The sequence below is a fragment of the Cucumis sativus genome, chromosome 7 (genome assembly GCF_000004075.3).
Source record: "Cucumis sativus cultivar 9930 chromosome 7, Cucumber_9930_V3, whole genome shotgun sequence".
Lineage (NCBI taxonomy): Eukaryota > Viridiplantae > Streptophyta > Magnoliopsida > Cucurbitales > Cucurbitaceae > Cucumis > Cucumis sativus.
Window position 1 is genome coordinate 16,976,233 of NC_026661.2, and position 25,771 is coordinate 17,002,003.

Sequence of the window (25,771 nt, forward strand, 5' to 3'; positions counted from 1 at the left end):
TTTTATCTTTTATTGAGTTATCTTAAAATAGCTTTAGGTATTCTCATCTTAATTCAAACAAATGTCTTCATTAAAATTTAAAATTATTCAATCCAAATTATGGGTTTACAGCTGTTAAAGAGTGCAATTACATAAAAAAAGTCATAATCTAAACCCTCATAAATGAGTTTATGAGATTAGTTGACGTATAAATTAGATGGTCCAAACACCTACAAATATTTTTTAAAAAAATCATAAACGATCTTATTGTAAAATATATTAACTATTATCTTTATAAGATGAAAGGTAAGGATACATATAATTGAGAGAAGGATTACATAAACCCTACCATGATAGAGTACATAAGCATTCATGCATATATATATATATATATAAAGATTAAATATGATTAATCTCAATCAATCATAAGCTTAAGAAAGATGGGTTTTGATTTGTTTAAAGCAGCCAATTTTTGCTTTTCAGAAGGTAATTTCACATTGGTTGCTAATCCAATGACCTGAAGGAACCTAATAAGATACCAACCATAATCAATTTGCCACCACTCATGACCATGTCTCGCTGAATACTCAAAAGCATGGTGGTTATTGTGCCATCCTTCTCCAAAGGTTAATAAAGCTACCATCCTATAAAAGAAGAAAAGAACAACGAAAAGAGAACATATATTATTCAAATATGATTTTATCTAAATTAGGGTTGTGAAAAGTATTTTGAAAATGTAGGGAGTAAAATTGAATTTTGAGGGATTCAAAGGAAAGTAAAATAAAATAAATGTCATACCAATTATTCTTGGATAAATCACCAGTATTCCATGGTTGATTTCCCCATATATGACATACTGAATTGACCATAGATGTCACATGCAAGCTGTATACGAACCTCACGCACTATATACGCAAGTTTAATAAACACAAAACACTTAGTTTAGTAAAATATTTCAATGAAAATAATTAATAAAATTATAATTATTATTTTATAATCATTAAATCTAGAATAATTAACTAGATGGTAAAACTATTTATGAAGAAAAGGAACTTACATCATTTAGAAAATACATTTCAACTACCTTTTCTACTTATATTTATGGCTAATCATATTAAACAGTGATCAAGTTTTGAAAAGTAAAATAAAAAAATACATATATCTTACAAATTTTGGTTGTTGATTGGAATTGACTAAAAATATTATTATTTGCAAACAATTTGAAACCATAGATTAAAAATGGGGAGAAAAAAAGTATATATAAGTTTTACACAAAAAAGAGAAGAAAAAAATAACAAATTAATTATTATCAAAGAAGCCTAAAATTCACAAACTTCTTAAATATAAGATTGAATTTAACTAAATACACAGTATAACTTCTAGATCTTTTATAAAGACTTAGACTTAATTAGACATGAACAAGTTTCAAACGTTGAAGACTAATTAAATTTTATAGTTTAACCAAATAAATAATGTTAATCAATGATTAATTGTAAAATAAAATAATAATAAAAAAGACAAAACTACTACAAATATATTAAAATAGCACAATTTAGGTATGACGGATCAAAATATAGACTATTACATGTGTCTATCACAATAGAACTTAAATAATAGTTTATTTTGGTCTGTCACAGTTCATAAAAGATAAACAATAATATTTGAGTAAACATTTAAGTAAAATAGTCAAAAATAAAATTCAACTACCTTTGTTATGTCAATACAAAAACATACAGTCTTTCCTTCAAAAAAAATTATTAAATTTGCTAGTTTACCAAAGTTAAGTTAAAATGTCAAAAATCCAAACAAATAGAATTTATAAAAGATGAATGTAAACTAATTTTTAGAGGACTCATAAATAAATTTAATCACAACTTACAAATTGTAGGAGTAAAAGCTAAAAAAGAATGGGAATAATTATACCATTCCCCAAATGATGAAAGGTAGTCCTCCAATGGCATAGAGCAAGAGTGAAAGGGCAAGTGGATGAAGCCAATATGTTTTATGTAGAAATCTATAGAACCTTTGTTTCTCCAAATCTGTCACATTGTCTGGATATCCATGTTTCATGTAAAACATGGCAATGTTTCTCTCCACCTTTTGATAATTATTAAAATAGTTTGGACAAACTTTTCTCGTCAAGTTATACGAATCAAAAAACCAAGTCATTTGACTAAACCAGAATCCATAAATAGGACTATGTGGATCTCGTGCTGAATCAACGAATCGATGGTGACATCTATGTGTACTCACCCAATCAATTGGATCACCCTAAAATTAAGAAAGAAAAAAGTAAACGAAATTTTAACAAAACACGGTAGATATAAAAAAATATGCACTAGGGTTTTGTCACTAGTTTTACCCTTCTAAATCACATGTAGGCAATAATTACACTACACCATTCTTTAATAATGTTTTGGTGTTTTAAGTAGTGTATATACAAATTATCACAAAATATGGCATAACCATAAATAATGATGATTTTGGCATGACAAATGAATCCAAAGTAGCTAAGGCAACACTAATAAATCCTCACTTGTAGGGTTACCATATGTAAAAATCAATAATGAACCACCTACTCCCATATATATCATGTTACACATCTTATTGATTTATAAGTTTATACTAATGTGTGACAAAAAATTTAAATATTTTGTATTATCCATCATGTATAGTTTTAAACTAAATATAAAATCAAAGAATTCAAAATAGTCTTAAACTAAATATAAAATCAAAGAATTCAAAATATCAAACCTGGATTGCATGAGTTGCAATATAAGCAAGAGAATACTCAAGCCATTTTGGAAGCTTGAAGCTTCGATGTGCAAGATTTCGATGATACGAGACACTTATTCCCATACCTGTTAAATAAGATAAGCCTAAGGCGAGCAACAAACAGGTCCAACTAAAATAGAAGGGTGCCAAAATACAAAGTAGATGCAAACTGAGAAAGTAAAAGGCAACGTTTCTATCAAACTTTGTCCATTTTTTTCTCCTAAAGAGCCTTGGAGGAGATTTCATCACCATCTCCTTTGGCTTTTCTTTGGATACTTCATCCATTTCTTTCCTCTTATTCTTTCTTTCGTATAGTATAGCTAGTGGTGAGTTCATGCATGTAGGGGATAGTTGGTATTTATAGTTGTGAAGTATATACAAACATTTAAAGTTAGAAAATTAGTTTATGGTCCCAAAATCTTTAACAATCTTTAACTATTTTCAATAGAACATTTATGAACTGCCACACACCAACACAGTACCCTTACTTATTTATTGAAAGAATTAGGTGGACAGCCTCCATTATTTATTACCAAAGTTTTCCAAGTCTTTTCATCAATTACGATGTGATATCCTCGGATTTTGAAACGTTAATTTTTTTGGTTTAAATTTTATATTAATTCTCAAACTTTTATTTTGATACTCAAAGAAATAAACTAAAATATCTTTTTAATTTCTACAAGGCTACATGATTATTTGATATTTTATCGAGTATTGTTATTTTACATCATTTCTTCGAATTATACACTGATGCACATGTAATCTTATTTAATACCTCAAGTTTGACACATTTTGAGATTTGTTGTGTTTTTTTTCTTTTCCTTTTAATTATTTTTTCTTTCTTTCTTTTAAATTTTATGAGTTATTATGAAAATATTGGTTTACAATTTTGTAAAGTTTATTTTGAATAAGTGTTGTAATTATTTCATTTTTCTAGTTTATTTTACCTTATGATGAATATTAAACACCAATGTGTACATATATTCTATTTTATTATATTTATGGTATTCAATGTCGTTCATAAGATTTGATTTAAGATTATTTCAATTTGAAAAATAAATAAAGGATGGGAAGTCAGAGAGGAGATGGAGAGATTTAAGTTTTTGGAGAAAAAAACATAATTAATTTTAATTCGAGTTTAGTTAATTCAAGTGTGTTAATTATATTTCTATATTGGCCTAAAAGATTTATAGAATAAATTAGCAAGATTTCTTGATTATCGATCAATTTAATAAATATGATTAAGTAGAGCATAATTATCCAAACGTAGAAAGTCATGTCATTATTCTATTAAAGAGTTAACTGAATTCTATTGTTGTGAAGAAAGTAAGTCTTTTAAAAAATTGAGGGGACGAAAATATTAGAAGATAGAAAAGTTCATGCAACAAAATAAGATTTTAATTTTTTTATTTTATAATTTCAATATATATTTTGTAGTTTTTCCAAAATTAATAATTAAAACAAAACTAACTATTTACACTTTTTATAAAAGACATTATTTTTATGTCTAAGTCATGAAAAATACCCATAAACTTTAAAAAGTTAAAATATTGTCATTAAACTTTTGAAAATGATTAAGAAAAATATCCCTACGGTTAGTTTTAAATGAAAATCGTTAAAATTTTTGTTTAAAAAATACCTTTGAGCTTAAAAGGAGTTTAAAGTTAAAGTGTTGTAATTTGGTTACTCTTGATTTCCTAATGATTGAAGATTAAAAAAAAAGTTATGAACGTTTTCACTATGAGCCAGAAATAAACTTTTTATGTTGCTAATGAACTTATCTTAATTTATAGGAAGCTCTGGTAAACCATCAATTTAAGCAATTGTTTTGGCCTCGTTATAGTTGTGAATTCTATTTCTTTTTGTTGATGTTGGAAGTCAGTATGCAATAATGGTCCTACTTCTCTTAGGTAGAGAGAAATATGATATTTATGACGTAAGACATTTGCTATTAAACCTAAATGTATTATTGAATTCCATTTTCCATTGTTATTATTGTCGCGACGTGATTGCTACGCAGAGTGGCCGACCTCCTCATTTATATAATTTCAATAAATAAATAGTTTTAGAGTCGTCGCCAACCATATTAGGGTGTGATTAGTCACCCCAAAAAAGAAAAAAAATGGTATGCATAAATTCATGAGATTTAAGTTCAGGAGTCTGTTATGCGTAGCGAAAGGTGTTAAGCACCCTACAACACCTACAAAATAGTTACCAATTTTATCTTTTAAATTAAATTATAGGGGTTCACAAAATAAAGTTTTTTTATTTAGGTTTTGTTTAAATGTCCCACATTTATCAATTCATATCGAATAAAGTAAAACCTAGGCATGAATTGATAATTATGATTGACATAGGAGTCATTAGAAAAATGAAGTTTATTTTTGTTTTAAAAATATTTTTATTCACCTTAAGAATATTAAGATACCAAAAATCGATATTTTAATCTCTATCATATGTGTCTAATGAGAAATTTCATGTATCTAAGAATTAAAAAATTAATAGACCCATTTAAAATATGAAATGTATTTATAATTTTAAAGACAATTTATTAATTAAATTTCAAATGGAGAAATTTCATGTATTAATAAAATTTAAATTATAAAATCCATAAAAAAACAATACTTCTTCTCTGATTTAGATTTTTATATTTAAATTGGAAAATAAATAATGATAATGACGAAACATTGTGAAATTTAAGAAATACTTGAGAAATAAGTAAGGTAATACGTTGAGAGAGATAAAATAAAATACATAAAATAAAATACAGAGATAATATAGGCAATATGCAAAAATATACAAGATGATTAATTAATGCAGTAAGATACAAGATGATTACTTAATGCAAAAGGATGCAAGATGATTAATTAATGCAAAATGATGCAAGATGATTAATTTATGCAGAAGGATACAAATAATTAATTAATGCAGAATGATGTAAATAATTAACTAATGTAGAAGGATGCAAAATAATTAATTAGAATAAGCCAGGCCATGCATATGATTTCAATTAACGGGTGAATGAATGATGCAAATAATTAACTGCAGAATGCTAAATGGGTGCCAAGTAATTAAAGTAGGCAACATGCTAATGTTGGATGCAAATAAATAAGACAGTAGCCAAATGGATGTCAAATAATGATAGCACGGTGCTGATTAATTATTTAATAAACATGAAGCCAAATAGGTGTCAAATAATTAAGGATATACAAATAATTAAATCAGAATGCAGTTAGCCAAAAATTAAAACTATCAAATACAAGATGCTAATTAATTAATCAAACAATTCAAATGCATAATAATAATTATTAAAGCAGGATGTCAAATGGATACAAATAATTAACACATAATGTAAAATATGTGTCTAAGTAATTAGAAGGATGCAAATAATTAAATGTCAAATGGGTGCCAAGTAATAAAAGTAGACAACATGTTAATTAATACATATTCAAATAATTAACACAACAGACAAATAATTATAAAGAATGTAGGACGGTGATTAATTAATAAATGAGAATAATTAACATAAAAGTAATTAACAGATGTCAAATGAGTGTCAAGAACCATATGCAAATAATTAACCCAACAGCCAAATAATTAACACAGTCTTGCCAGTATGCTAATTAATTAACCAAATGAAATAATTAATAGGAGCCAAATCAAATAATTAACATACAACACCTAAATGGGTGTCAAATAATTAACTCAATCCAAACACTAATTTAATCAACACAACTTCAAATCAATAATTAACCCAGCCAAAATTGGTATCAAATAATTAACATCAGAATCAACAACCAAAAGAAAAGAAAAATTCAAATTGTAGTAATTGAAGGGAATTAAATTTGAAAAAAAAAAAAACTTACCTACCTTAAAGTTAAGCAAAATGTTTCTTTCTTGATCCTCTCAATCTCTTCCCAAGTCGCAAACCAATGAAAAATATTTCTTTTATATGTGTTCAAATCACAAACACATGAACAGATTTTTTTACGTGTACCTGTAATTTTAAAAAATCATTCCCTAAAAGAATTCTCCTTCTCTTTTTATAGGGTAAGGTCGATTGTTTTTTTAGATAGTGAAGTGAAGTGCACACATGGGAGAAAATGAGAGAGTGCGAGACCAGGAAAACAAAAATAGGGGATGGTTGAGAAAAAATATCGAGATAAAAAAACCTTTTTATTTTTAATTATGTTTTTATTTTTTGTTTTAAAAAAATTTAAAATTTAAAATTCAAATTTAAATTCAAATTCAAATTCTTTTAAAAAAAACTAAACAAATAATGTAGAACAAAATACGATATCTACGATTATTTTTGAAAAAGAAGCCTAACCTTCACTCTCTTTTTCTTTTTGTCTCTATTATGATCTTGTAATCTTGGAAGCATTACAGTTTCTTTTGAAACGTAAAATTCTTTTATTTGATTTGTATTGAAATTGTGTCTTGCTTTGATTGAATGATAGAGGAAAGTGATTATTGATAATTATAGGTATGTTCTCTCTCCCTTTCTTTCAATACAGATAGTAGCAACAAAAATTACTACATGTTCTTCTATATTGAAAGGAAAGAGAAAAAAATGGTGGTGAATTAAAATGGCTCGCAAAAATCATATCATTAAAGTGGGAGCCTGAGACATACAATATATGGTTATGATTTATGCATTCCTAAAGTATAGTCATTTTGCTACAATGAAGGCTATGTTTTTTTATTTTTTTACTTTTGAGTAAATGCTTCATGTTGTGTAAAATATTAAGTCATCATTTATAATGCACTTAGTATAGACATTCTTTATAAAGCTATGTGAACTTTTCATATGACATACCCTTTTTAACAAAGCTCCCCAAACCTTATTTGTAATATTTGCATTTTTGAATAGATGTGTTGTAGGTTTATTGTTGATATTGGGTATTCTTGGATAAAAATTTATTTTATATGGTAGAATTTTATTTGCCACTTACCATGCTAGGATCTTGTCGAGAGGAGTAAATTTGAAAATTTTGAAATACACCACTGCTTGAAACATAAATCGCGGTGTATGTTATACACATTGGAAAGAGATGTTAGTCCTATGTAATGAAATTTTGTGGATTAATTAGGAAGTGGAAGTGAATCTTTCTTGCAAAAAAAAAAGATATATTCAATGGTAAACTGGTTTTTGGGTATCTCCCATTTGGAGTTATTTTAAACTTGCAAGACAGACGAGGTAGGTGGTTATGTACTTGCTTATAACTGCAGTTTCAGTTCCGTATCTTTACCTTTTTTCTGTTTATTAATCCCTTTTTCACCATTGTGATTCAATGGTTGTGGAGAAGAAATTCTTTTTGCAATGTTTGATTTATTATTTATCTTTTCCATCTGTATCAGTGTTTAGTGCTTATGTGTATTCAAGTTAAATCAGGAAGGACTTTTGAATCAATTAGGTCGTGTTTGTTATCTATTTGATTTTTGGCTTTAGGTTTTTGTAACTTAAGCTTATACACTTTTTTTACCTCTACTTTTTATCAATGATTTTAAAATTAGGCCAATAATGTTTTTGAAACAGTCATTATTATATGTGCTATATATAATTCTTAAAGAATTTACTCGTACAGAGAGAGAAGCATTTCATGCTAGAAAACAATGGCTCTATTAGAAAGACTTCAGTGAAGCACATTATAATTGATATAATTGCTTTAGCAGGCTTTAGGTAACTATTGTGTGCTCCATTGTCACCGCTTTTTGTTTATGTTGGGAGGGGGCTGGAATGAAGGGTTGGGGGAAGGGAAGCTGAAGACTAATGCCAGGTTTTTTATGGTACTATTTCAAACTTTCTTCGCTTCACTTTTTTATGGCACCACTGTTTATTTCATTTCTTAGTCAGTAGATTCTTTGTTTCATTGTTGCCTTTTTAGAGTACATTTTTCACTAATTTTCTTTGCTTATTCTTCTTTTGTTCTGTCTTTTCTCTTTTATTTAACTCTCCTAACAATTATGGATTGTGTTGTGTATTTTACATTTTTTTTTCTTTCTTTCTCTGTTTTGTTCATATTCTTAGTATAATGTATTTGGATTGTATTTGTGTTGGGAGGGGGCTAGAATGAAGGGTTGGGAGGGGGGAGGGGGTGCTGAAAATGTTATCACGGAAGTTTGGGCACTCTAGTTATTCTTCTATAATCTCAATATTGTTATTTTTTTCCAATCTTACATCAATGGTAATGTTCCTTAATTACCTTTAAATAGCTTTAAGTAGAACCTCCTCATAGGTAATGTTCTTTAATCATACTCTAAATGAGATTTTGTTTTCTTGCTAGGTTAGAAAGAATCCATTTGGAGCATTGAAGCCAATTTGAAGCAACTGATTGATATAACATCTTTTGTATGGTTGGTAGCAAACTCTTGCTTCCAATGTATGGATTTTAAGCTTCTTGCTTCCAATGTCAATGTATATTTTTTTTCTATTGAAACTACATTTGAACTAAACAAATGGTTATTAGTCAATGGGTGTACGAATACTACAAAGTGTATCATTATGTGTATATATATATTAAAGTGTTGACTTATTGTTTTCATATGGGTGTGATGTATAATTGTTATTGTTATTGAAGTTGTTAGTGTAATGGTTCAACGACAAGAAAAACAGGAATTGAGGAATTCACAACAGAGAAAAAAATATCATAATATACAAATTCGTAACATTTTTTTTCTGTTGTCAATATCGAAACAATGACAATTAAATTTTATAAAAACTGTCACGATTGGTCTATCCATGACAGGAAAAAATGTCGTAATATATTAATTCGTGACATTTTCGTAACTGTCGTCAATATCGAATCAATGACAATTAAATTTTACAAAAAAACTGTCACGATTGTCATATTCTTGACAGTAAAAAATGTCATAATATAAGAATTCGTGATATTTTTGTAACTGTCGTAAATGTGTAAAAAGTGACAGTTATTTGTTGTCATAAAATACTAATTTAATGACATTTATTTTTTGTCATGAAAACACATATTGAAAAACTGTCATATAAGGACTTTCCACGACATGCGATACTATGACTGTAAATAACTGTCACAAATTTTTTCGCGACAAAAAATAATTGTCGTCGTAGACTATGACAGTAACCAACTATTTTGCATCCTTTACTTATTTTCTTCTTTTGAAAAGAAAATAGAGAATATTTAAAAAAGAAAACTATTAAAATAAGCATGTATCCACATACGTACATCAATAAATGACATGTATCCTTTTGTTTTTAGCTGCGATGATACTTGTTTATCCTTAGTCCTCGACACTCTTTGTTGCAGGGGTTCTTGTTTACCCTAGCCTCCAATTTTTTATTTTTGCCGCAATGGTGTTTATTTATCACTAGCCTTCTGTGTTTTTATTTTTTCATGTGAAGGAAAAATGTATATGCATGTCGTGAAAAATATATAGTAATGGCAGAGATGGACGAGAGACATGGTCAAATGTCTCAAACCACTATCTCACTATAGTAATGGTAGAGATGGACCAAGTCCATGAAATTAATTATAAGATGGGATGGTTATGAGCACACTAATGTTAGTTGTTATTCTTCTGTGGATACAGAGAGAGAGCAGCAGCAACATTAATGAGATTCCACAGCTAAATCTATGTTCATGTTGATTTTAATTTGAATTAAAATTTATATATTGATAATAAAATAACATTTTTCATTAATTCTTCAAACAATCTTTGTCTAATAATAACTTTAATTGTTCTTTTTTAAGGTTTTTGATAAATATAATTATTTATTATTAACTTTATTTGTATTTCTAGTCATTTTCGTAAATAAAAATAATAGTATATAACAAAATCATGAAAATAATCTAGAAAATGTAGGATAATTTTAAAATATGATATACATTATTCTTAAATGGAAAGCTATCAATTAGAGCCGCTATTAGTGATATTTGGTAAAAATTTTCAAATTAATCCAATCCTAATCATAATAGAGTATTTTAATTAATAAAGTTAACATTTGACTTTCATCCAAAAATTCTTCCAAATTAACTTATCCAAAAATTGAGGTTGAAACCAATTCAGTCTTGATGGAAAAACTTCGGCATTTAAAACTTCAAGATTTCTCAAAGGGACCTTTCAAAGGCATGCAACCAAAATCAATTCCAAGATTAAGAACTTTTTTTTATGCTCTCGAATTTGAGCATTTCAATACTATTTATAGATTTAAATAATAATATTTATTATTATTATTTTCTTTTCTAGGATATATATATAATACCAATATAAACATATATTTTTATTCTCGTTATCTTTTCTCAATAAAATATTTCATCAAATCAACTTTTATTTTCTAAAAATAGTTATCGTTTTCAAAAATCAAATCCAAACAACTTTATTCATTTACAAAAATAATTATATTTTAGAGAAATATAATTATTTTCTTTCTAAACATAAACAAATATCGTTAGTCCAAATAATTAATTATCTTCCATAAATAATTAACTTTTCACAAATAGAATTATCTTTACTATTTTTCATGATAATTATATATATATATAACCACATATACATATAATTATCAAATCTCTAACAAAAATTTTCACCCTTTAATTTTATTAAATAACATCCAAATTATTTAAATAAATTTAAATTTTCATAAAACCTAATAATTTTCACAACTGGGTAAAATTAAATAAAATTCTCAAATCCTCTTATTAATTAAATATTCAACCAACAAATATCTAATTAATTTTAATGTCCACAAAATCAAATAATATTCAAAATATTCGTTAAATAAATTAAACATAATTAAACAAAACTAAGATAATTATCTCTAAAAATTATCTTAATTTTTCAGGGCGTTAAAAATAAACAAGTTCAACTTAAGTGGTACATCTGATACACTCAATATACACTTGATACACCTAATATGCACTTGATATACGTGATACATATATTTGTTATATACATAAATCTTAAAAATGACAAAATATTAAAGGTTTTTAAGTTAATAGTAATTATGTAAATTTGTCCAATGACATTTGAGTAAATAAAACAATGTGACGTGTTTGATGTTGATTTTTATCGACTTTAGAGCCAAAAATTGTGAAACTTGACCTTTCTAAAGGGCATTTGGGGTTGGGGCAATTAGTAATTTATTATAGTCCTAGGTTATAATAGTTTGAGTTTCGGGTATAGATTATTTTATTTTGAGTTATAATAGTATGTTCTCTAGTTTATATTTTTAAAAGAAATATATTTTTTCACAATCATTGAACAAAATTTCAAAATCTTTTATCATAAATCTAATTAATATTCGGTATATATAGTGCGTACCTATGTATATCAAGTGTGTTTTAAAAATTATATATCAAGTGTGTATATCGATCACAAATGTACCAATTGTATTAAAGTGGATATCAGTAATGTATCAAGTGTACATTAATGAGTAATGTATTGAGTGTATCTATCAATGGTGTATCAAGTATATACTAGGACTAAAATTCAGGTGTAACAAGTGTATCACATGGGTCGAGCTTGATTTTTTTTACCATTTTTGCAAAAATAGATAAGTTTGTGCTATAGACCTAATTTTTTAAACTTATTTTGTTAGAAATGCAAAAAACCTTATAAAAATGTGAACCAACTTATTACAAATACATAACAAAATATCACTGTTTATCGATGATAGAAAGTAATAAATCTCAAGAATTTAATTTGTCATACATAATAGGTAGAATTAATACACTTGATGTAACGACCCAACTTTTCTGGGTAAGTCAAGGTCGTAAATTTTTAACAAATAAAGACTTTGATTAATATAAAACAAAACGTAAGCAAATTAAAAAAAAAAACATCTTCAAGTCAGGCCTGATTTTTAAACATTCAAGAAAACATAAAATAATACTGTTTACAACAAACGTTTGTAAATTAAATTTCAAATCAATCTTAATTAAGCGGAAGCAATTACACGTTTCCTATGGCATCACGCTTCCTTCCTGCCCCTCGCCGGTTTGCCACCTTTATTACCTTTGCCTGAAAATTAAACATAAGAAGGGTGAGTATAACAATACTCAGTAAGAGACCCTCTACTGGTCTCGTCAGGGGAAAAATAAATTGTTAAAGTTCTATTGGGACACCCTGTACAGTCGCAGTCTTGTGATCCCGTAGGATACACATTTCAGTCTAACGCCCCGAAGGACGTACATATCAGTCTGACGCCCCGAGGGACGTACATATCAGTCTAACGCCCCGAGGGACGTACATATCAGTCTAACGCCCCGAGGGACGTACATATCAGTCAAGTGTTCTGCAGAAACACATATCAGTCAAATGCTCCCGAAGGTGCAAAATAAATTGGTGATCCCGTAGGACACCTACAAGGTAAACATCCCAATACAACCTAACAATTTATCCCCTCATTCCATTCAACCATCTTTCAGTTACTTCAAATCACAAAGTCCTTTCTTTCAACATCCTAACAGTCAACTTATTTTACTACAATCATATGTCTGTCAATAAAATACTAATACATCAGTCAATCCACTGTACAGTCAATACACCCCTCAGATCACCAGCACACAGTCATACTTTAGCGTAACGACACCCAATCTAAACGACAATCACAAGATCGCATCTGCATCTCATACAAGCATAATCTACAATTTTCGTCCTGTCCACATCCACACACATATATATATATTCCATGACGATCACAATATGCATTCAACATTAAGTCTACTTCAATTCCTATGCATATATATATATATTTTCAGTCAATCCACAGTGTACATTCATAAGTATCATCTCAACATCTTTACTCAGTCAAAGATAATCATTCAGACATACAATTCACAATCATAAGTGAGTCCAGTAGAAAACCCCTTACCTTCAAATTTGTTAAGCTCCTTAACCACGTTGAAGTCTGAGAAGAACGAACCTAAACATTAAGACAATTTCTCAATAATTCCCTTCAACGCATCAGTCATTTAAATTCAACCCAATGTGAATCTTTTTGCAACTTACCCAAATCTTCGCGAAAGAAATCGAGCAGTGGCTTTGCGAAGAGATGACGTGCGACGGAGAGACCGTATACAGATGGTCGGAGAGTCGCGCGGCAGTGCAGACAACGGAGGAGAATGAATCGGCGGCGGCTGGGCTGAAAACAGAGGAGAAAGGAGAGGGGAGACAGCCGGCGGTTACAGGTTCACGCGGCGGCCTTGCTTCGCGAACAGAGATGGCGGCTGGCTGCGGCGGGAAGAAAATGGAGGAGAAAGGATCGGCGGTTGGGCTGCGGCTGCGCACGAACGGAAGGAAAATAGATGGGCGGCGGTTGCTGCGAACGGGAAGGAGAACGCACGGGAGGAAGGAGAAGAAAAGAAAAATGAGAGAGGGGTTGTGTGCGCGCGAGAGAGGGAGAGATAAATTTCTTTTTCTTTTCTTTTTATTTAAATTAAGTATAAAAATATATATATATATACAAAATTAAAAACAAAATATATATATACATACCTTTGGGGCATTACATTCTTCCCTCCTTAAGAAACTTTCGTCCTCGAAAGTTCTAATCCTGAAATAACTCTGGATAACGAGTCCTCATTTCTTCCTCTCGCTCCCATGTCGCCTCTTCAATTCGATGATTCCGCCACAAAACTTTTACTAATGGAATGCTTCTATTACGAAGCATCTTTACCTCTCTAGCCAGAATCTCCACAGGTTGTTCTACATAGCTCAAATGCTCATCAATCTCCAAGGGTTCATAGTCCACTACATGAGACGTATCGGCCACATACTTCCTCAACATCGAAACATGAAAAACATTATGAACTGCAGAGAGGGATGGTGGTAATGCCAAGCGATACGCCACAACACCAACCCTCTCTAAGATCTCAAATGGTCCAACAAAACGAGGACTTAACTTTCCTTTCTTCTCAAAACGCATAACACCCTTCATAGGTGCTACCTTCAAGAATACCTTTTCTCCCACATCGAACTTAAGGTCTTTTCGCCGTACATCCGCATAACTCTTCTGTCTACTCTGCGCTGTTTGCATACGTGCTCTAACCTTTTGAATAGCCTCATTAGTAGACCGAACTAATTCAGGTCCCATCAATCTATGTTCACCAACCTCACTCCAACAAACAGGGGTTCTACAACATTTGCCATACAAAGCCTCAAATGGTGCCATACCGATGGTAGCCTGGAAACTGTTGTTATAAGCAAACTCCATCAAATGTAGATGAGAGTCCCAACTACCTGGAAACTCTATAACACAAGCTCGTAGCATATCCTCTAAAACTTGGTTCAAACGTTCAGTTTGACCATCAGTCTGTGGATGAAAGGCTGTACTGAAATCCAATCTCGTACCCATAGCAGTCTGAAGTCCCTTCCAAAATTTGGAAGTAAACCGTGCATCCCTATCAGAAACAATCGATACAGGCACTCCATGCAGTCTCACAATCTCAGTTAAATACAACTCTGCCCACTTACTAGCAGTATAAGTGGATTTTCCTGGTACAAAATGTGCCGATTTCGTAAGCCTGTCTATGACAACCAGAATCACTGTGAAACCCTTCAGGGTCTTAGGCAGCCCTGAAATAAAATCCATCGACACATTCTCCCACTTCCACTCTGGCACACTTAAAGGTTGTAATAAACCTGCTGGTTTCTGTCTAGGTGCCTTAACTTGCTGACATACTAGACACTTACTAACAAATTCTGCCACTTCCCTTTTCATATTCCGCCACCAATAAAATCGTTTTAGATCCTGATACATTTTCGTGCTACCAGGATGCATGGAAAATGGGGAATTATGGGCTTCATCTAGTAAGTCAATCTTAACTGTACTGTTCGCTGGCACACATAAACGTCTCTCAAACATCAACCCACCATCAGAGGATATGGAGAACTCATCAGTCTGCCCTGTTTCAACAAGGCGACGTCTCTCCATCAAATAAGGATCATTACTCTGAGCATCAACAATCTTGTGCCTCAAAGTCGGTTGCACCGTTAATTGAGCTAGCTGTGAGGTGACTCTCCCCACAGACACTGCAATCTCAGCTCTCTCCAAGTCTCGATGCAATGGTACCTGTCTAGTAATGAGTGCTGTCAAAATGTGATACTTTTCTACGAAGAGCACCAACTTCCACATTCGCCTTACATAGATGGTACAAAATCTCACAATCATAGTCATTTACTAACTCAAACCACCTTTGTTATCTCATACTCAACTTCTTTTGAGTGAAGAAGTATTTTATACTCTTTTGGTTAGAAAATATCTATATCTTTTCATCATACATATAGTGCCTTCAAATCATTAATGTAAAAACCACAACTGTCAATTCCATATCATAAGTTGGACAATTTTCCTCACGAGGAGTACAAGCAACTACTTTAACTTGTTGAATAAGAATACCTTTTAAACTTTCCTAAAAGCATCACTATAAATTACGGAACATTCTGAACCATCATGTACGGTAAGCACGGGAGTTGTACAAGCTTCTGCTTAAGATCCTGAACACTATCCTCATAGGCTTTGTCCCAAACAAACGGAGTCCCTTTTCTTAGTTAACTGAGTCAAAGGAGTAGCTATACGAGAAAATTCTTATACAAACCGTTAGTAATAACCTGCTGAACCCAAAAAGACTACGAACCTCACTGACTATGAAAGGTTGAGGCCAACTGGTAACGACTTCAATCTTTTATGAGATCCACATAAATGTCATCTCTAGATACCACATGGCTTGGAAAGATACTTGGCCTCATCCAAAACTCACATTTTGAAAACTTTGCATACAATTTGTTGACTCGAAGAGCCTCTTAAAACCATGTTAAATGCTCCTCATGCGCTGTCTCTATTTTGGAATAAATTAAGATATCGTCAATAAATACAATCATGAAAGTGTCTAAGAGATCGTTAAACACTTTGTTCATCAAGTCGTAAACATTGTTTGAGCATTTGCCCACTCAAAAGACATCATAATGAACTCGTGATGTCCATATCTCGAACGAAAATCTGCCTTAGGAATGTCACTGTTCTCTAATCCTCAACAAGTCATAACCTGAATGTAATTCAATCTTAAAGAACACGGACTTATTGCAGTTGATCAAACAAATCCTCATTCATTGGTAAAAGATATTTATTCTTAACCGACACCTTATTCAACTTTCTACAATCAAAACATAAGTGCATCGACCCATCTTTCTTCTTAATAAACAAAAATTTGGTGCACCCCAAGATAACATACTTCGTCAAATGTAGTCCTTGTCAAACATTTCTTTCAATTGCACCTTCAAATCTTTCAACTCTGTTGGTGCCATTTTGTATGAAGCTTTAGATATAGGAACGAGTCTAACTCTATCTCAATAACAAGACCAATTTCTGTTTAGCACGGTAATCTTAGAAACTCTTCTAGAAAAATATCATAATACTTTTTCACCACTGATTCAAATAACAAAGAAACATCGACTTCTCTGGTGTCTACCACACTAGTCAAATACAACAGGTACCCTGGTCAAGCAACTTACTAACCTTCATAGCTGGGATAACTTTTAGCGAAACGATAGTTCCAACCTCTTTGTACTTGAAACTAGCCTCTGGAGAAGGATTAGAAACTACATTTTCGCTGAACATTTTATGTTTACATGGTTAAACTACATTCCAATTTTCAAACTCCAAACTAGTAACTTTTCATTCACGAGAAACTCAAAATTGTTTCTTAAAGTCACATCAAGACAACCATGCTCATCTTCCTTGTTTCTTTTCCAATACCTCCATTCTAAAACCATTTAATGTGTTTCGTATAAACTTGACCGTGTATTTAGTCCTCGTTAAAACCACCTACATAACTTATTTTTCTTAGATTTCCAATCACAAAACAGACAATTTCGCTAACAACGTCTTACTTTTCTACTACTCGACCACTCCTTTGAACACCTCTACATGGCAACATTTTTCCTAAATTTCACCATTAAATCATAACATTCATGTAATTCTAGTTTAACTTAGGCAAGGTCATATACATAAACCATACATATAAGCATAAAGCATACCTGACGAGAGACGAAGGGTCGCGTTAGCCATAGAACACAAAAACATAGACTTACATCGTAAGTCAGTCTACAGAACCTAAAACTTAGGCTCTGATACCAACTGTAACGACCCAACTTTTCTGGGTAAGTCAAGGTCGTAAATTTTTAACAAATAAAGACTTTGATTAATATAAAACAAAACGTAAGTCAATTTAAAAAAAAAACATCTTCAAGTCAGGCCTGATTTTTAAACATTCAAGAAAACATAAAATAATACTGTTTACAACAAACGTTTGTAAATTAAATTTCAAATCAATCTTAATTAAGCGGAAGCAATTACACGTTTCCTATGGCATCACGCTTCCTTCCTGCCCCTCGCCGGTTTGCCACCTTTATTACCTTTGCCTGAAAATTAAACATAAGAAGGGTGAGTATAACAATACTCAGTAAGAGACCCTCTACTGGTCTCGTCAGGGGAAAAATAAATTGTTAAAGTTCTATTGGGACACCCTGTACAGTCGCAGTCTTGTGATCCCGTAGGATACACATTTCAGTCTAACGCCCCGAAGGACGTACATATCAGTCTGACGCCCCGAGGGACGTACATATCAGTCTAACGCCCCGAGGGACGTACATATCAGTCTAACGCCCCGAGGGACGTACATATCAGTCAAGTGTTCTGCAGAAACACATATCAGTCAAATGCTCCCGAAGGTGCAAAATAAATTGGTGATCCCGTAGGACACCTACAAGGTAAACATCCCAATACAACCTAACAATTTATCCCCTCATTCCATTCAACCCATCTTTCAGTTACTTCAAATCACAAAGTCCTTTCTTTCAACATCCTAACAGTCAACTTATTTTACTACAATCATATGTCTGTCAATAAAATACTAATACATCAGTCAATCCACTGTACAGTCAATACACCCCTCAGATCACCAGCACACAGTCATACTTTAGCGTAACGACACCCAATCTAAACGACAATCACAAGATCGCATCTGCATCTCATACAAGCATAATCTACAATTTTCGTCCTGTCCACATCCACACACATATATATATATTCCATGACGATCACAATATGCATTCAACATTAAGTCTACTTCAATTCCTATGCATATATATATATATTTTCAGTCAATCCACAGTGTACATTCATAAGTATCATCTCAACATCTTTACTCAGTCAAAGATAATCATTCAGACATACAATTCACAATCATAAGTGAGTCCAGTAGAAAACCCCTTACCTTCAAATTTGTTAAGCTCCTTAACCACGTTGAAGTCTATGAAGAACGAACCTAAACATTAAGACAATTTCTCAATAATTCCCTTCAACGCATCAGTCATTTAAATTCAACCCAATGTGAATCTTTTTGCAACTTACCCAAATCTTCGCGAAAGAAATCGAGCAGTGGCTTTGCGAAGAGATGACGTGCGACGGAGAGACCGTATACAGATGGTCGGAGAGTCGCGCGGCAGTGCAGACAACGGAGGAGAATGAATCGGCGGCGGCTGGGCTGAAAACAGAGGAGAAAGGAGAGGGGAGACAGCCGGCGGTTACAGGTTCACGCGGCGGCCTTGCTTCGCGAACAGAGATGGCGGCTGGCTGCGGCGGGAAGAAAATGGAGGAGAAAGGATCGGCGGTTGGGCTGCGGCTGCGCACGAACGGAAGGAAAATAGATGGGGCGGCGGTTGCTGCGAACGGGAAGGAGAACGCACGGGGAGGAAGGAGAAGAAAAGAAAAATGAGAGAGGGGTTGTGTGCGCGCGAGAGAGGGAGAGATAAATTTCTTTTTCTTTTCTTTTTATTTAAATTAAGTATAAAAATATATATATATATACAAAATTAAAAACAAAATATATATATACATACCTTTGGGGCATTACACTTGAAATATAATCAGTGTCAAGCTTGTGACTATCCTTGACGCTAAAATTGTATCAAGACGTTGTTTGGTTAAAGTTGTCTCAATATTCTTAATTGTGGATTATTTATGTTTTTAGAAGCGTTAAGACTATCGCTACTTAACAATACTATAAATTTTTAACGTGTGTTGCACGTGAAACGAACCTTGTTAATATATATTGTTGCTAAAAAAATAAATAGTATGGAGTGATTAAATAAAAAAAAATAACAATATTAAAGGCATATAAATATAATTTTAAGTAATAAATGTGAGGATAAAACAATGCAAAAAAATTTAATTTAATTTTTATATTGATCAAATAATAAATCATTTTAATTTTTATGTGTAATAAGCATTTTTTTCATTAAGAAAAGTTTTGTTAAGTACATGGGTGTTCTAGGTTCTTTTATTTTAACATAAAAAAAACTTAATTAATAAATACAATTCACGTCTTAAAAAAAATTAATTAATTTTAATAAAAATATAAAATATTAATTACATAAAAAAACATTATTGAAATTAGAGAATTATCATTTAGAGAAAATGTTCAAAAATGATTGTCCATCTTAGGTAATAAGATAATATAAGATAGAAAAGATAGATTGGTACAAAAATAATCCTAAATATGCTTGTGTTTTTTAATAATTTTCTTTACAAATAAAAACCTTATATACAACAAATTCATATCCTAGAACTAACAAAAAAAAAAAAAAAAAAAAAACTAATACCATTTTCATAAGCTGACATTCAATTTAATATTTATATATATTTTTAAAAATTGAATATAAAATAAAAATATACCTTGATCAAGGATATGTAGAATTTGAAAAGTTAAAAGAAAAAATGGTAGAGAATTTAGAATGCAAGTAGATTTCGTTAATTACTTGTAGATATAATTATAATATAATAATAAATAGATAATTTTTTATATTCTAACCATTTCTTAAATAACACGAAAAATAATTCTTTTCAATTTAGAAATGTATCTTATCACTCTTATTTCTAGTAATGAATATTAATGAATGACAGTAACTTGCAGCACATTAAATTCAACAATAATCTCCTCTTTTTTGTCACTGTTTTTATTCTACTTTCACTATTCTTTCTCTCCCTTTTATTTTCCTCTTTTGTGAAGTCAACAATAAGATCTTTATTTCTTTCACTTCTTTGGTTCCATTTATGGTATGAAAAAAATAAAATCACTTTTAGTAAGAAAGGAGACTAAGCAACTTTAGAATTCAAAAGCATTTTCCTGTAGGTATTTCTCATCTTAATTAATTGAAATAAAGTATTTTTATTAAATTTGTAAATAGTTTCATCCAAACAGTTGGTATGTAGCTACTATTAAAGGTGCATTATAGGTCATAAATTTTAACGATTATCTTTTATAAGATGGATGAGAAGCTAAATACATGATTGAAAGAGGGTTACATAAAAACCCTACCATATAATAAGATCGTGAACATTCATTATCTATAGAAACAGATTCTCAAATGAGGGAAATGTTAAATATCACATGAATCTCAATCAATCATAGGCCTAAGAAAGGTGGGTTTTGATTTGTTTAAAGCAGCCATTTTTTGCTTTTCAGAAGGTAATTTAACATTGGTGGCTAATCCAATGACTTGAAGGAACTTGATAATATACCAACCATTATCAATTTGCCACCATTCATGACCATGTCGTGCTGAATACTCAAAAGCATGGTGGTTATTGTGCCATCCTTCTCCAAAGGTAAATATAGCAACAATCCTAATTAAAAATGAAACAATGAACTATTTAAACTTTGTCAAGTCAAAGATTATCTAAATACTATAATAGTTTGACAGTGGTAAAACAAACTATTTAAACTTTGTAATTGTCCTGAAGGTTTAAAAAATTTACTTCCTACTTTAAAAAGCAAAATTATTTCGAAACAAATGGTAAAGGGTTGATATAGAATATTCAAATTTTATGTAACTGGATTGATGATATAAATATGAAAATTGATGTATCAACATTAATTAATTAATATAAAACCCATTTTTCACTAGCAAATGGTAAAAGAAAAGAATAAAAAAGAAAAGAGATATAATAAGAAAAGTGTATGTCTTACCAATTGTTCTTAGATAAATCCCCAGTGTTCCATGGTTGGTTTCCCCAAATATGACATACTGAATTTATCATAGATGTGAAATGCAAGCTCAGTACGAACCTCACGCACTGTCAATAGTTTAATAAAATACACTTCATAAATAAAATATATATTTCAATGAAAAACATATATAATTAAACAAATATATGGTGGAAAGATCATCCATCTCTCTAGTATAATCTAATAATTATAATCATAATCAAACACAATACTTTAGACTGATTATCAACGATCTAGTGTTTTACTTGAAAATTAGGTTTTAATGTTTATTTGAAGAAAATGAAAACCATTATAAAAAATTAAAACAAAATCATTATCGAATGAGACTATAAAATTTATTTATTTTTAAATTCATAAATCTTCTCGATAAAAGAAATTTGAGTATGACTTGTTTAAACATACAAATAGTCCAAAAACCTACTAAATATTTTTAAAAGATGAAGAATTAGATTAGTATAAATTTTAGAATTCAGGGTTTAGGTTTACGTACTTATATATAATTTTAACTTTATATATAATATAAATCAATAATTAATTGTCAAATAAATCTTTTACCTTTATGTAAAAAGAAAAACAAAAAGTATTATACATGTATACATATTATTTTTCTTTCATTTATTTTTTAAAAAAACACTTAAATTGTCTGTTGTGTAGATTGCCTAAAAACATGTAATGAACAAATCAAATATAACAATGTAAAAAAATCAACAACTTAATTTATTAATGAAAAAGATTAAAATTTCCTTCTTTTAGAAAAGTTGAAAGAAAATTTTGAACATTCAAACAAATAGGAGTTTATAACCTTAATAATTAAAAGAGTAAATGGAAAGGGAATAATAATTATATTTTACCACTCCCCAAATGATGAAAGGGAGTCCTCCAAGTGCATAGAGCAAGAGTGAAAGAGCAAGTGGATGAAGCCAATATGTTTTATGTATAAACCTATAGAACTTTTGTTTCTCCAAATCTGTCACATTGTCTGGATATCCATGTTTCATGTAAAACATGAAGATGTTTCTCTCCACCTTTTGATAATTATTAAAATAGTTTGGACAAACTTTTCTCGTCAAGTTATACGAATCAAAAAACCACGTCATTTGGCTGAACCAAAATCCATAAATAGGACTATGTGGATCTCGTTCTGAATCAACAAATCGATGGTGACATCTGTGTGTGCTCACCCAATCAATTGGATCACCCTAAAATTGAAGAAACCAACCAAATGTTAACAAAACACCGCTATAAAAAATATGATAGGATTAGTCTCTAATTTAATCTTTTTTAATAGTACGTAGGCAATTACTATACACTACTCAATCCTTTTATGATTGGATGTCTAAGTAATGTGTATAAAAATCATTCTTTCATGTATAATGTAATGATCAACACTGTATAATGTAATGATCAACACTGTTCGTTTTTAGATTCAAAATCATTTAACTCTAACTTTTGTGGGATTGAAATGTGTGTACAAAATCCAAAAGGTGAGAATCAATATTAATTATATTAAGGAGGTAATGACATTGCAATGGTTTTGAATGCAAAAGAACCCTGTGAAACATTTATTCTAATATCATATTAAATTATTGATTAATTAAAAAAGGTGAAGTAAAATTAAATAATGTGTCATAGAGTACCAACCTCAAATTTAGTATAAAATCAAAATGTGTAATTCATGTTTTATTCGTAGTTTAGACCATTTTTAGTTAGAGCATAAGGGATTCAAAGTATCAAACCTGAATTGCATGAGCTGCAATATAAGCAAGAGAATACTCGAGCCATTTTGGAAGTTTGAAGCTTCGATGTGCAAGATTTCTATGATACGAAACACTAATTGCCATCCCGGTTAGATTGGCTAATCCCAAGGAAAGCAACAAACAACCCCAACTAAAATAGAATAATGGTGCCAAAATACTAAGTAGATGTAAAAGAAGAAAGTAAAAGGCAACGTTTTTATCAAACTTTGTCCACTTTTTTCTCTTAAAGAGCCTTGAAGGAGAGCTCATCACCATCTCCTTTGGGTCTTCTTTGGATGCTCCTTCCATTTCTTTCCTTGTTCTTTCTTTGGTATAGTTGTGACTTCAGTCTAGGGCACATTTGTATTTATACTCGTGAATTGTACAAATATTTAAAGTTAAAAAATTAGATATGGTCCCACAATCATCCACCATTTTCAGCAGAACATTTATGTACTGCCACTCACCAATACACTACCCTTTACTTATATAACCTGCTAAAGGTAGGTGGACAGCCTCCATTATTTATTACCAAAGATTTCGTTTTTTTTCATCAATTACGAAGTGATAGGGTTCAATTTTGAAATGAGAGTTCATCCCTTTATCAAATATATAATTACTATGATGTTTTTTTTTTAATAAATAGAATAATAATTGTGCATATTCAAGAACATAATTAATTCTTTTTATCATGAAGTTGTTTCAGTATTCCGTTAGCCTGTATACTTTCGATTTTTGTATAGCTTTGTAAAATGTTAAGTAGAACGAAATAACAAAAATGAGAGAAATTTTATCAATTAAATTACAAACCAAGAGTCTCCAAACTATGTGTATGATTTTCCTTGAATTTTATTTTGTGTTATGGATATTTTGAGATAAAAAAACTAAGAGGGCAAACAGTTAAATGTAAAATCGAAATAATGAAACCAAGTGAGGCCCATGGGAGAGGAGGAAGAGTTCATGGAAAGGAAAGATTTTGGGCAGCAAAATGGCGCATACAATTTGTCTACCACTCTGCCTCTGGAAGTTGAGGTTGAGGCAAATGTTTATGTTGGGCCAAATTGCATACGCTAGATGTGACTGAGGAGAGAGTATCTTCTTTGAGCCACTTGGTCTACCTCGACCTCAACTCGAAGCTGAGACGAGCTTCTTTTATGCTATGAAAACCTCCATTCTATGAGTCATGATTTTAGTCTCTATGGTCGACTTGAAATAACACCCTTGAATCCCATGTTCAAAACCATCTATGAATTGAGGGCCATAAGCATCTCCCAAGATAAGGAATTTTCCACACCTCAAGAGTAGTACTATGACCCTTTGGTTAATTATTGACTTAATTAGCATAAGAGGTTCTATGTCAGACAACAAATATTCGTGATTTCTTTGCTTCTTCATTGTTTGAAGATTTTTTCTTCTTAAGTAATGTATCTAGAGTTGTCACTTGAAAGACATAATGTGTTTTTTCTATCCACTTTTTTCCACAACGGTTGACTTAATTCATAGGTAAGAGCGAGTGTTTTACCAGCTTTCTATTTCAAACAGTTGTGTTTTATAGTCTCACTTCCTTTATGTAATCATTTTATTTTATAATTTCGTTTAAATTAATTCTTATAGATTAGGTTGTTGAACTTTGGATGTTTGTTGAGATTCGATCCTAGTTTTTCAATTATGTTGGGCTGCTAATTTCGATTCTTGTTTGCTCTCGAGCGTGTAGAATTCTACTCTACAGAAAGGTTTTCGAAAAGAAAAAGTCATAGACAAGTTTGGATACTCCTAGTCAGTGAAAAAGAAATATTAGATGATGTTTTTTGCTCAATCATTAGGAGAGAGAATTGAGATTATTGAAGATCAAGTGTGATCATGCTTGGTTGATCATTGCATATTGGTGATGTGTGATTAAGAGGGTGTATTTCCTTTGTTGCTTTTATGACAAATTGAATTTTCTTCTGATTCATTTATCAGTAAAATGTTATCACTAAGTACAACATGTGAAGAATATTATGTATAGATGTTTGTACTATGTGAAGAATATTATGTATAGATGTTTAATTTGTACTATTTGTCATAAGTCTACAATCATGAATTATATCACAAGACAATATATAATCTCTTATCATGGGTCAAAGACCCTCTAGACGTAGATGTTGTGTGATCGAACTGAGTTAACAATGTTTGTTGTTTCGATAGTTATTTTCTACTTATTTTTATCTCAGTTGTTACGTGATCAATTATTAA

The 25,771-nt window shown here is 30.7% G+C and overlaps 3 protein-coding genes and 1 long non-coding RNA gene across 4 annotated transcripts; all 4 read right to left on the minus strand.

The window, feature by feature from the left end:
- Positions 1-218: 218 nt before the first annotated feature.
- LOC101204869 (palmitoyl-monogalactosyldiacylglycerol delta-7 desaturase, chloroplastic) lies at positions 219-3,076 on the minus strand. The gene is made up of 4 exons (XM_011660959.2): positions 2,734-3,076; positions 1,903-2,250; positions 778-884; positions 219-623 (listed from the first exon to the last, which is right to left on the minus strand). The coding sequence occupies exons 1-4, from the start codon at positions 3,037-3,039 to the stop codon at positions 395-397; spliced, it is 990 nt and encodes a 329-aa protein (XP_011659261.2). The 5' UTR covers positions 3,040-3,076; the 3' UTR covers positions 219-394.
- A 10,410-nt stretch (positions 3,077-13,486) lies between these two features.
- LOC116405264 lies at positions 13,487-14,240 on the minus strand. Its single transcript, XM_031889238.1, has 3 exons — positions 14,230-14,240; positions 13,744-14,053; positions 13,487-13,657 (listed from the first exon to the last, which is right to left on the minus strand). Exons 1-3 carry the CDS (start codon positions 14,238-14,240, stop codon positions 13,553-13,555), a joined length of 426 nt encoding a protein of 141 aa, XP_031745098.1. The 3' UTR covers positions 13,487-13,552.
- Positions 14,241-17,989: 3,749 nt separating this feature from the next.
- LOC116405201 lies at positions 17,990-19,507 on the minus strand. Its single transcript, XR_004218364.1, has 3 exons — positions 19,145-19,507; positions 19,008-19,058; positions 17,990-18,153 (listed from the first exon to the last, which is right to left on the minus strand). It is a non-coding gene; the product is annotated as an uncharacterized LOC116405201 (long non-coding RNA).
- Positions 19,508-21,036: 1,529 nt separating this feature from the next.
- Positions 21,037-23,853, minus strand: LOC101205118 (palmitoyl-monogalactosyldiacylglycerol delta-7 desaturase, chloroplastic). Its single transcript, XM_011661468.2, has 4 exons — positions 23,537-23,853; positions 22,652-22,999; positions 21,762-21,868; positions 21,037-21,418 (listed from the first exon to the last, which is right to left on the minus strand). Exons 1-4 carry the CDS (start codon positions 23,843-23,845, stop codon positions 21,190-21,192), a joined length of 993 nt encoding a protein of 330 aa, XP_011659770.1. The 5' UTR covers positions 23,846-23,853; the 3' UTR covers positions 21,037-21,189.
- Positions 23,854-25,771: the final 1,918 nt, after the last annotated feature.

Bases quoted from the DNA above. Each gene is read 5' to 3' on its own strand.
- LOC101204869 (XM_011660959.2), bottom strand. From the start codon at position 3,039: ATGGATGAAGTATCCAAAGAAAAGCCAAAGGAGATGGTGATGAAATCT. The intron at 2,251-2,733 runs GTTTGATATTTT...TCTTAATTTTAG, and splicing joins TTGCAACTCATGCAATCCAG to GGTGATCCAATTGATTGGGT. The intron at 885-1,902 runs GTATAATTATTC...TTGCGTATATAG, and splicing joins CTTTCATCATTTGGGGAATG to TGCGTGAGGTTCGTATACAG.
- LOC116405264 (XM_031889238.1), bottom strand. The intron at 13,658-13,743 runs GTAAGTTGCAAA...CTTAATGTTTAG, and splicing joins TTTCTTTCGCGAAGATTTGG to GTTCGTTCTTCTCAGACTTC.
- LOC101205118 (XM_011661468.2), bottom strand. From the start codon at position 23,845: ATGGAAGGAGCATCCAAAGAAGACCCAAAGGAGATGGTGATGAGCTCT. The intron at 21,869-22,651 runs GTAAAATATAAT...AACTATTGACAG, and splicing joins CTTTCATCATTTGGGGAGTG to TGCGTGAGGTTCGTACTGAG. The intron at 21,419-21,761 runs GTAAGACATACA...ATTTTTAATTAG, and splicing joins GATTTATCTAAGAACAATTG to GATTGTTGCTATATTTACCT.